The 12,925-nt window shown below is 37.5% G+C and overlaps 1 protein-coding gene across 1 annotated transcript in view; it reads left to right on the top strand.

Annotated features, from left to right (window-relative positions):
* LOC127428588 (neuronal acetylcholine receptor subunit alpha-9-like) overlaps positions 1-11,986 on the top strand; it is a 29,229-nt gene extending 17,243 nt beyond the window's left edge. Inside the window, exons 6-7 of the mRNA XM_051677011.1 lie at positions 7,017-7,549; positions 9,536-11,986. Coding sequence (XP_051532971.1) covers positions 7,017-7,549; positions 9,536-10,239 — 1,237 coding nt within the window. The 3' untranslated portion in view covers positions 10,240-11,986. The remainder of the gene's footprint in view (positions 1-7,016; positions 7,550-9,535) is intronic.
* Positions 11,987-12,925: the final 939 nt, after the last annotated feature.

The raw sequence follows: 12,925 nt of genomic DNA on the forward strand, positions 1-12,925 counted from the left end.
AGTGCATTAAAACTAAATGAAACGCCCTTTTTTAAATGTTACTCTTAAGGCAGTTTTACATGGGACGTGGCCACCGCATGCTCCCTATTAATTTTCAGTGAGAGAGAGGCCGCGAAACGGATGTGGCAGTCGAAGTGGCGCCGCTTTCCAAGCTCGTTCAAGAAAATCCTGCCGCTTTGATGTGCATGACAGCTTGTGGCGCACACCACGCAAGATACAAATATTTTATCTCTCCGCGGCTGCCGCTTGTCATTGACCAATCAGAGGGGATTTATTTTACAACCAATCAAAAGGCATGGAGCTTTTACATAGTCAAAAACAGAGAATGTAGTACTCGCTGTGGCAGATATTCCTGAACTTTATAACACAAACTTAAATGTAGCATGATGCGATTATTGCTATTTATATGTTATTCAGGGTATTTATAGAATATGTACGAATTTGCCAATAATAAGATAAAATATCGAAGTCTACTTCTTTAACCATTTGTTAAAGTAAATGTAGCTACAACTCACCTGAGACACGGAATACAATATTTCTCGCTAGCATTGTTTGAACTGAAACAGTAGGGGGCATCAGTGTGCTTGCGCTGGCATGCTTCGCACCGCCTCTCCTGTAAATTGAAAACACCTGTACACACAAGAGGCAGCAAGATCGCAAGCAAAGCCTGCTGCCCACACATCCCGTGTTTCTATTAATAAAATAAGCCTTGTGTATGCCTTTTCATAATAAGAGCCTAATAATAATACATTATAAAATATTATTATTGTTATTATTATTTTACAATTATTATTTAATTAAATTATAATAATTAAAAAAAAATCTTACCAGATAAAGCTGAATTTGTTGGCCACATTAACTGTAGAATATGTTGTTAACTTTGGTTTCTCCTGGTATTTCTGATACAGAAATTTTGAATTTTCTGAAACAGAATTTTCGTTTGTCTGTGCATGTATAACAACATAATTCTGGAGGCAGTAGGTGTCAAGCAAATGTGAAGTGTCAAACACACATTTTGCAGTGAATAATAAATACAAATTCAAGCATTAAAAGAAATATAATAAATCAATATAGCCTACAAGCAGGTGAAAGTCTCTTAAGTCTATCAGGGATTTTTTTTTGTTTTTTTTGTGATTAACATTTTTTATTGATTCGTCTATTAAACAGAGAACAGCAAAACATATACATAAAGAATCAATATTTAACAGGGAGTAATACACTGATGCCTCATGACCTTTTCCAAAAGCAGTAATCACCACTCCCAGAGAACCAGTTAATTACCTTAATCGCTGATGTTGATATAAATGTGGTCAACTTTAAGAGACAGATAGACGAGCTCCGATGTGAACCGATTCATCACATCAATCAGGAATTTAACATCGCACTCAGGTTTCAGCTATAAATAAATACATGGGAATCACGTGTGAATCGTGTGATACATTAACATAGACATTTTAAGAAGTGGAAAGTGTATTTGATGTTGTATCTTAGTTAATATTACATTTGACAAGCTCCAGATGCGCACAATTAACAGAGACCGCAAATGGAGTCGAGACAACGGCCATCTGATCTGAAATCACATCATGCGCATTTTCATTCATAAGGTTTACACTTCAGAAATTTTGGTTGCACAGATTCATAAATTCGTTGTAATTTAGAATATGTTAATTTTTTAATGTCGCTTTATGCGTGTGTTTCTTGGATTATCAGTCAAACTAATATTTTTTATATTATTCGAATGAATCCATTATTCGTTTTGAAGTCATTATTCGTGCCTTTCTGAATAAGGTATTCGGCTTTGGGCACATCCCTATCTACATCATCACCCTTGAATTTACTATAGTAACACTAACTGTACTTTAGACAGAAATAGATTCATAATAAATATTATCATACAGTGGTGGCCAAAAATATTGGCACCCTTGGTAAATATGAGCAAAGGAGGCTTTGAATTTTTTTTGCCATTGTTTATCCTTTTGATCTTTCATTAAAAGAAATCACTAAAATCTAACCTTTAATTGAACTAAACAATTGAAACAGGGGAAATATCTCATTATTAAATATTTTACTCAAACGCATTTGCCATAATTATTGGCACCCTTTCATTCAATACTTTTTGCAACCTCCCTTTGCTAAGATAACAGCTCTGAGTCTTCTCTTATAATGCATAATGAGGTTGGACAACACTTGGCAAGGGATCTGAGACCATTCCTCCATACAGAATCTCCACTGATCCTTCAAATTCAGAGGTTCATGTTGGTGGACTCTCCTCTTCAGTTCACCCCACAGGTATTCTATGGGGTTCAGGTCAGGGGACTGGGATGGCCATGGCAGAGCCTTGATTTTGTGATCAGTGAACCATTTTTGTGTTGATTTTGATGTTTGTTTTGGATCAAGATCCAACCAGGGCCCGTTGTAAGCTTTCTGGCAGAGGCAGCCAGGTTTTTATTTTTTATCTGTTGGTATTTGATAGAGTCTGTAATGCCATGTATCCGAACAAGATGTCCAGGACCTCTGGCAGAAAAACAGCCCCACAACATTAAAGATCCAGCACCAAATTTAACTGTAGGCATTGGGTACTTCATCTCTGTGTTCGCCAAACCCATCTCTGGTGTTTGCTGCCAAAAAGCTCTTTTTTTGTTTCATCTGACCATAGAACCCGGTCGCATTTTAAGTTCCAGTAGTGTCTGGCAAACTGAAGATGTTTGAGTTTGTTGTTGGATGAGAGCAGAGGCTTTTTTTCTTGAAACCCTGCCAAACAACTTGTGGTGATGTAGGTGATGTCTGATATATATTTTTTTAGACTTTCTGACCCTAAGACCCAACTAATTTCTGCAATTCTCCAGCTGTGATCCCTGGAGATTCTTTGACCACTTGAACCATCCTCCTCACTGTGCGTGGAGACAATATAGACACACGTCCTTTTCCAGGCCGATTCTTAAGATCTCCAGTTGATTGGAACTTGTTAATTATTGCCCTGATGGTGGAAATGGGCATTTTCAATGCTTTGGCTATTTTCTTATAACCACTTCCCATTTTGTGAAATTCAACAACCTTTTGCCGCACATCAGAACTATATTCTTTAGTGTAACCCACTGTGATTGATGATTAAGGGAATTTGGCCTGTGTGTTACCTCATATTTATACCCCTGTGAAACAGGAAGTCATGGCTGAACAATTTCATATTCCTAGTCACCAAGGTGCACTAAAAAAATTTAAAATATGAATGGGAATATATTTCAGATATATTTTACTCATAAGAATTTCTAGGGGGCCAACATGTTTTGAGAAAAATATTTATTTGATAATGAGATATTTCCCCTCTTTCAATTAGTTTACTTCAATTAAAGGTTAGATTTTTGTGATTTATTTTGAATGAAAGATCAAAAGGATAAACAATGCAGATATTTTTCACAGCCTTCTTTGCTCATATTTACACCACTGTATCACTACTTCAGCTCTATTAAATTTGTAATAGTCTACATTAGGGGAGTGAGAGAATAGAATTCATTTTTGTTACAACATGTTTATATTTTGTATTTATTGTTTTTAAATGTGTTTAGGGTAGGCCTACTGTTTATAATTACAAAACTGCCATAGTTTGTTTTATAGAAATCAAGTTACATCTAACCATGGTTGTGAAGATCCATGCTTCCATGTGCTTAACATGGTCTACAAACACCACTGTTAAAACTATGAATAAATGAAAACATTTAAATTATCATAAGGGCAAATGCAAAATACACTTTTTTTAAAAGATGAAATAGAAATGCATCATTTCTAAATGCGTCAATCCTTTAGCTTAAAAAACAGGATAAAATATATTTTTTGAGTGTAAGAAAATATAACTGGTTTTGTTTGCCTTCAGAATTCCAAGAGATGACTGAATTTAAATCAATAAGAACCTGATGAAAAAAGTTCCAACTCAGTCATGTCAGAATAATTTAGCAACATAAATTAGGTGTAAGGTGTTTTTATAGATGTTATAGATAACCTTACTGTTGTGAATACCAGAAAATTTACATCTGCATCCAACTCAAAATCAATGCTGTACTGTAGAATGAGCATTTCAGTGTGACAAAATATGCAATATTATTGGTCTTTTCACTTATTTTTTAAATATAATAAAAATATAACTTTTATTATTAGTTTCTGTCTTCACATTTTAATTTTATAGGCCCCAGATATAGCCCTTCATCTGCTTGAATTCAAGAAACGCAAAGTTTGGTGTCACATTCATGACGTGTAATCCTGCTGAATTTATTAACAAAACTGTAAAATTAATTAAAATATTTTTTAAATATTTTTTGAAAGTCTCCGCTTTCAAATTGTCACATAATTAAAAAAAAAAAATTTTTTTGAAGCTCCAAAATCTACATAAAGTGAGCATGAAAGTAATTCATACGACTCCACTGGTTAAATCCATGTGTTCAGACACGATATGATAGGTGCAAGTGAGAAACAGATCAATGTTTAAGTCATTTTTTTCATAAATTCTCCTACCTGCCCAGAAGGGGGTGATATGAATGAAGAATGTGAATCACCAAATACAGAAGAAGGAGTATGTGAAAGTGGAGATTGACTGAGCAGGGAGGAGGATTTATAGTAAAAATAATCATATCACGATATGGATTTAACCGCTGGAGTCATATGGAGTACTTTTATGTTGCCCTTATGTGGATTTTGGAGCTTCAGAGCTGAAATATTCTTCTAAAAATCTTCGTTTGTGTTCAACAGAAGAAAGAAAGTCATACACATCTGGGATGGCATGATGGTGAGTAAATGATGAGAGAATGTTCATTTTTGGGCGAACTATCACTTTAATGAATGGTTTTACAACCATACGTTTTTACAACCATACGTGGTGTTCTATCAATCTAATAGAGCGATTCAAGTTGTAGTCCATAAACCTGGAGGAAAATGTGCATTTTCGAGCCATAGGTTCCCTCTTAATTTTCTATGGATTTTTATAATGGCAGTTTTAGATTTTTGAGTGAAATAATGTCCATGTCAATATTACTTGAAGATACTTGGACGTTTTGTTCTACAACCTAAATTACACACACTTGAGTCGTACCCCAAACAATAATTTTGGAGTTTTTTAAAACAGTATGTTGCTAACAAGTTGCTAGATAAGGACCACACCAGTTTTCAACACCATTTTATTCTGTCTACATGGAAATAACTGCATTGGTGTAATGAAAAAATCATTAAAGGAGTAGTTCACCCAAAAATGAAAATTCTTTCTTATGTGGAACATAAAATGATACATTTTAATAAATATTCTGACCCATCTTTTTAATAAAATTGCTGTGTATATTCACATTCAAACTTCAAAAATTATGCAAAAGTATCATAAAATTAGTCCATGTGGTCATATTCCAAGTATTCTGAAGGCATCCAATAAGTTTTGCTGACAAAAAAAAATTGTGAACGAGTTTCTCTCATAGTGCTCATCAACATGCAAAGGATGTTTTACAAAAAAATAATTTACATTTCATGTTGTTTCCCTCCACATCGCATTGTATGCCTTCAGAAGACTTGGTACATGATGTAAGAGTGACTTAGACTACTTTTATGATACTTTTGGGTCCTTTTTACTTTTAACTTTAAAGTGAGTCACTATCAGCTGCCACTGTACTGAAAAGACGGACTGGGTTATTTATTAAAATACAACTTTATGCATCCACAGAAGAAAAATGTCAAGTTTTTAGAAGGACATGGGGGCGAATATGTTTTTGACAGAACTTAAATTTTTGGGTGAACTACAGTATTCCTTTAATTCCCTGTAGACAAACAGGCTGATATTATAGGGCTCAAAAGATTATAAAAAAAATAAATAGTGAAATTGCACTCCAAAGCATCAGCGAAAATGTTCTAAACCAGTTCCAAAATTGTATCCGATCTTCAACATAGTCACATCGATAGTTTGCTTAAACAAATAACACTCAAACAATGGTACATTTTCATAGCATAATTGAACACCCTGTCTATACCTTCTCTATGTGGACCCTTGGATTTAATAACTGGTTGGCCCGCCTTTGGCAACATAATCTCCACCAAATTTTGTTTGTGTGTTTTTTTTTTTTGTATTATGTGTGAGAGGATTTCATGACCGATTCATGCAGAAATCTAGGTATAGTATATAGTATTCTTATATTTCCTTTTTCTCTACATATAAGGGTCCCTTGAACTTTGACCAGAATATTGAAGCTTTGACAAGTTCAAGCAGAAAGTCTTAAATACTTAAACTCAGATGATCTGATGCTGGTCAGCTGACAGATGGCCTGAGCTCACCACTCATTTATTTTTTATGTCCAGAAAGCTCGTCATAGCAAAACATACACAGTCTAGTAATTACTTTTTAGAAACATTCTGGTCCTTTACATTTTTGTGACAGCAAACCACAAACAAAATATTTAGATTCAAATAGCCATCCAAATCCACTCCCTGCCATGGCTCTGTGATGTGTGGTTGTCTTCAAAGATGTAAACACACATTTAGGGTTTAAGGGGACCAAATGTAACTTAAGAATCAACCACTGAAAAATCCATTTCTGTTGACCAGTAATCTGAATATCAGTCACCCTCAATGTCTATAGCGTTTATGATCCTGGTTGTGGAAAATACTTGTTCAGTTAGATCTGTGTTTAATTGTTTGAGACTAGGCAACAATAAGATGAAACCTCAGGTGTAGATGTTGTTAATTTTAAAGGATGAACCTCAAGGACAATTCACGCAGAGTTTTATGGTAAGCAAGGTTCTTCTTGGTAACTTTGAAAGTGAAGTAGTGGGATAGAGAGTACTCTCCTGAGAAGTGTACACTATGTCCCACTACACTACACTGTACCATGACACTCTTTACTTTCACTTTTTCTCATCAGATTAAATATGTATCAGTACTTTAGTTGTATGTTTAATGAATAATGCAATGTTGTAGGCTTTTAATAAGCCAAACATCGCATTAACCACTAGCCACCATCAAGTCTTTCTTGATTTCTACCTTCTGTCTTCCAGTGCAGATGAACAGTTCTCCAGCTCCATGGAGACCAATGTGGTGATCCACCATGACGGCCAGATTTTGTGGGACCAGCCAGCAATAACCAAGAGCTCCTGCAAAGTGGATGTGTCTTTTTTCCCCTTTGATGCACAGCAGTGCCGCTTCACCTTTGGTTCTTGGACCCACAATGGCAACCAGATGGACCTTCACAACTCTCTGGACAGTGCTGATCTGGCTGACTTTGTGGAGAACGTAGAGTGGGAGGTTTTGGGAATGCCAGCTAAGAAGAACGTTATTCTTTATGGCTGCTGCTCAGACCCCTATCCAGATATCACCTATACGCTTCACCTGAAGAGAAGAGCTACCTTTTATATCTTCAATCTGCTCATACCTTGCATGATGATCTCCTTCCTGGCTCCGCTGGGCTTCTACCTGCCAGCTGACTCTGGAGAGAAAGTGTCTTTAGGGGTCACAGTGTTACTGGCCCTTACTGTCTTTCAGCTATTGGTCGCCGAAAGCATGCCTCCTTCAGAGAACGTGCCACTCATTGGTGAGAAGTAACTTATTATGTTTAGTTATACAGTTACTTTGTGTCCTAACCAGACACAATGTGATAAAGTGACAAGCGATAAAAGGTCTCTTCCATGTGAATCAGAGTTTTGCCCTAACCAGGTGCGATTATGACAAGCGGCAAGCGACAGGACTTTTTTCATTGCTTATTTTCTATTTCTGCCGGGTCATGCCGGGTAGCCCCACCCACTGTGAAATCTCATTAGTCCAAAATCCCAGTCCACATAACTATACATAAACATCAATAATGTTCTAATTAGCTGTGGTTTATGGAGCTAAAACCATAACTAAAGTTTTTAAATGTGAATTTTGTTCATTATTTTCTAGACATTTTTATATTATAATATTACAGGTTGAAATTTTCAGATTAAGGAGGAATGTAGAACTACAAATACACATTTCTTAAATTCAGATCTCAGAAATTCAGATCATAAACAAACTAGGCCAAAAGTCAAGCTCCTGTGGTCCACAGGGAAAATTAGAGATGATCAGAATAGTCGAATTTAGCATTTTGGCCAATCACAGAGCTACCAGAATTCTCAAGAAGAATATAGCTGCAAGCAAGCTCCAAAAAGGGGTGGGAGCTCCAAACTGTCAGCAAAGATAAAGAGAGCCGCTAACCTAACCCTTTCCTTAACCATAACCTTGTGTGGAAGTTGCCGCAACTCCCTTCTGGAGTAACCTTGCCCCCTTCTGGAGTCACCCCGCCCTCTTTTGGAGATTCCACCCCCATTTGGAGATCTCCGGCCTGCAACTATACCTACTTGGAATTCTCTGGTGCAGTCCAATATAGTATAGGTGTAAGGATGAGGTAGGCTGAGGGGGATCCATTTGCGGATATTTATTAGAGGGGTTGCTCAAACAATTCAAACAGTATTTTTTAAACTTAGTCAGGTCACAGGCTTGGGCCAAAACACAGATAAATCGGTCCTCAGGCAACAAATCCAAAAACAGTAATCCAGAGACTTAAATCCAGCAAACGTGAGCAATGGTCATAACAATAGACAAAACAATGGCAGAGAAACAACGCTTGGTAAGGCAGATAACTGGCAGTACTTCGCAAGGTGATACTGTGAGCATATGGCTTATATACATGGAGAATGTCCAAACAGGAACTGATGTGGCAGGAACAGGAAGTGACAAGAGTTCAATATTCAGGTGAGGGCTCCCTCTGGTAGATGGGAGCCTGTTCAGACGTTAAAATAGGGCTGTAGGGGAAGTGAAACAAACCCCCAAAAGAAGGACAAATCTGTACTGCTTGATCCAACAGTGCAGCAAGTGTGCAATCCAATGAAAAATCCAGCGCAAAGCTGGGTTATTTACTTGTGCCATTACTGCATTCTTTATGAAATGTGATCTCACTTAAAAACCAATGATGTCTGCCAATTATTCTGCCATCATTTAGCCATCACAACTTAATTGTGCACTGTGACAGACTGCCTTTGGCTCTGGCACTTTTATTCCCTACTCATAAACGTGAGTAATGATGCCGTGAGCTAATGCTGTGTAAATATTGTATCTGCTTTATTCGACATAACACCTCATTAATGGTTTGTTTTAGTGTGCAATGAACTCGTCCACCAAAAAGAAACACAAGGTTTAATCTCAATAAATATGAGATTGAATGAGATGCACATAAGCTGCTGGAGCTTTAGAAGCGATGCAATAAACAATCTGCATCAATAACCACAGAATGTTTTAATGAGCCTTCCTAATGAAACTGGGACTGCCTGCAGTGGTCCCTTCGTTAACAATACTGTAGTAATCTCGCTATTTAAGTTGTAGCAATGTAATTGGGATACCACTGGGATAATTCACAGAAACTTTCCTCTTGAGGTCAGATAATCAATTATTCTCAAGTCACATTGTGAGTATTTATATCCATCTATTTAATGCTGATTGCTTTGTAATGAAATCTGCTGTCTACAGTTCTGCAAACTTACTGACTGTTTCTAACCCTCCACAGGCAAATATTACATTGCCACAATGACCATGATCACAGCTTCAACTGCCTTAACCATCTTCATTATAAACATCCACCATTGTGGGCCAGAGGCCCAACCTGTTCCTGCCTGGGCACGGCGCTTTATCCTGCACTACCTGGCTCGGATTTGCTTTGTTTATGACATGGGGGAGGACTGCCTGTCGACTCATCCAGACAAACCTGCTCAGAAGGGAAACAACTGCACTATTAACAGCCAGGCCAGAGGAGAAGACTTTGCTTTGAGGGTACAAAGTGTTTCAGCCAGTGATGTATGTCCACATAAGACAAAAGACAAATTGAATGAAGATGTCAGTCCAACGTTATCTCTCGGTCCTGGAAAGGAGTGCCCCAGTGGCTGGACAGAAGGTACCACTGTGGGCATGGACCATGGAGAGACTGCAGGAGCTAAAGATGGATGTGGAGGAAGATTCAGGGAGGGTGGAGTGGGTGGAAAAAAATCAGTGAAGAAGAGAGAAATACTTCTTGAAGGTCAGTGTATCTGCCATCACCAAACACTCCTGAGGAATATTGAGTACATCGCTAACTGTTACTACGACCAGAAGGCCACACAGAGACGGAGTGGGGAGTGGCGGAAAGTTGCCAAAATCATGGATCGCTTCTTTATGTGGATATTCTTTATCATGGTCTTTCTCATGAGTTTGCTGATTATAGGGAAAGCGGTTTGAAACATTGAAAGGAAAGGCATCAAGGGCCTCATGCATCAAAGCCTGCATAGTTAACATAGGAAAAGTCCATACAAATGGCAGGATTTGTGTATGCAGAAAATCTGTTAGCTGTACTAAAAATACAATGTGCATTTCTTGAAGAAAATACTAGTGCTTGCAAGGCAGCAAAACAATAGTGTTAAAGTTTTTGGTAAGATTAAATTTTAAGTCTTGTTTTTAGTGCGCCACACATAAAAATCAACACAAAGTCACTGTTCAGTCTAAAATTGGCTATAAATTGTTAAATATATGCAAGGACAAGACCAATCACAATTCAGTATAACATTTTTTTAAATAATAAGACCAATAACAATTTACAAAGCAAATATGAGAATTATGTCAGTCAGCATTCTATCAACGTAAGTCAAAGGGAGATTTTTTTTAACTTTTTCCTTACATTTCTTAAAAATTATACATTTTACTAAAATAAAAAATAGACAGCACATTTTTTTTCAAAGAAAGTTTAAATATAGCCTGTATATTAAGTGATTCGAGCTGAAATTAATTGCAAAAGTTTAATATTTACAGTTAGAAGTTTAGAAAAAATCCCTAACTTGATTGTTTGAGGAATATCAGTACTGCCTTGCAAAACACACATACACACAAACGCATGCACGCACACGCACACACAAAAGAATTCTCAGTGGCAACCAGATTACTGTAAGTCAAATTATTATTATTTTATATAATATGTGCTTAGGAAGTCTCTTTGGAATGAAACATTTATACAAGAGGCCCTTGGGACAGTCAGTGAGGCAGGGGATTCAAAATCACAAATTTATTTATTTATGTATTAATTTTCATTAATCATTAATAATATAATTTTTGGCATAGACTTTTCGTGATTTTCATTTTAAAATTTAGCAAAGTCCTTTGAAAATCGCTGCCCTATAGGAGTCAGTTGTTTTTCAAGTAATGTGTTAGTGGCAATGAAACTGACTGAGTTTACTAATTGCAGAGAAAACAAAACTCTGTAGCCAACAGCCAAGCAATCAGCCAACCATTTTCTTTTTGATAAATGACACTGATGCTCTCAGATTTTGTGCAACAATTTTTTTCTTTTTATTGAAACAACATAGAGAAATTGATCTGGAATTTCAGAGAAGATTGACAAATGGAGCCAAATCCACAGTATTTCTGTGCTTTGCCCTCTGTACCACAGACTGTTTGAGATGTATCCCACAACCTTTTGCCTGTTACTGCATGTGAGCCATAGTACTACTACTTGATTTGTGACCACCTGTAGCTGAAAATCATGTTCTATGTATACTGTATGCACAATATATTAAATGTTTAGAAACAGAATTTAATTGCTTAGTTATGCTTAGCCAGTTATCTTTGTGTGAGACAGAGAATCTTTGAATGAATCACAAAGATAAAAATATTCCTACACTGTAAACAGTTGCCAGGATTTTACAAGATTTACCGGAAATGTATCACAATATAATACTGTATTCTGAATTATACTGTGAAATCCATGCAGGCTAGTTCACAACAAACTGGAAACAAAAGCTCTGCATTGTGGGATAATAGTGTACATAGTTGTCAAAATTTGTCACCAGTGATTAGTCTTTCCTTTGGCTAGGCATTATTTACTATTAATCAATTTTCTATCAGCCAATGTAATTGTGTACTAGTAGAACACAATTGGTTGAACTGTGCTGCATGGAGAAAATAAGCTACATGTCAATTTAATGATTAACTCTAAGTCTTATTATAACTTGTGCATTACACTATAAGTTTTATAGTACAGAAATAATATATACTGATGAGCCAAAACATTATGACCCCTCACATGTGAAGCGAATAACATCATCTCCTAACAAGGCCAAATATCAAGGTCTGGGTAGATAAGATGGAGTGACTTTGACAAGAGCCAAATTGTTATGGGTCAGAGCATCTCTAAAACGGCAAGGCTTGTGGGGTGCTCCCGGTCAGCAGTGGTGAGTACCTACTGACAGTGGTCCAAGGAGGGACAAACCACAAACCGGCGACAGGGTGTTGGGTGCCCAAGGCTCATCGATGCACGAGGGCAACGGAGGCTATCCCGTCTCTTTTGAACCAACAGAAGGTCTACTTTGGCACAAGTCACAGAAAATTTGAATGATGATTACGAGAGGAATGTGTCACAACACACAGTACATCGCACCCTGCTGCGTATGGAGCTGCGTAGCCGCAGACCGGTCAGAGTGCTCATGATGACCCCTGTCCACCGTTGAAAGGGCCTAGAGTGGGCAAAGCGAGCATCGGAACTGGATCTTGGAGCAGTGGAAGAAGGTTGCCTGGTCCAGTGAGTCCCTTTTTCTTTTACATCACATGGACAGCCATGTACATGTGCACCATTTACCTGGGGAAGTGATGGCACCAGAATGCACTCTGGGAAGATGACAAGCCAGTGGAAGGAGTGTGATGCTCTGGGCTATGTTCTGCTGGGAAACCCTGGATCCGGTCATTCTTCTGGATGTCAGTTTGACATGTGCCACCTTCCTCAACATTGTTGCACACCAGGTACACCCCTTCATGGCAACGGTATTCCCCGATGGCAGTGGTCTCTTTCAGCAGGATAATGTGCCCTGCCACACTGCACACATTGTTCGAGGAACATGATGAAGAGTTCAAGGTGTTGCCCTGGCCTCCAAATTCCCCA

This window comes from Myxocyprinus asiaticus, chromosome 38 (assembly GCF_019703515.2).
Source record: "Myxocyprinus asiaticus isolate MX2 ecotype Aquarium Trade chromosome 38, UBuf_Myxa_2, whole genome shotgun sequence".
Taxonomy (NCBI): domain Eukaryota; kingdom Metazoa; phylum Chordata; class Actinopteri; order Cypriniformes; family Catostomidae; genus Myxocyprinus; species Myxocyprinus asiaticus.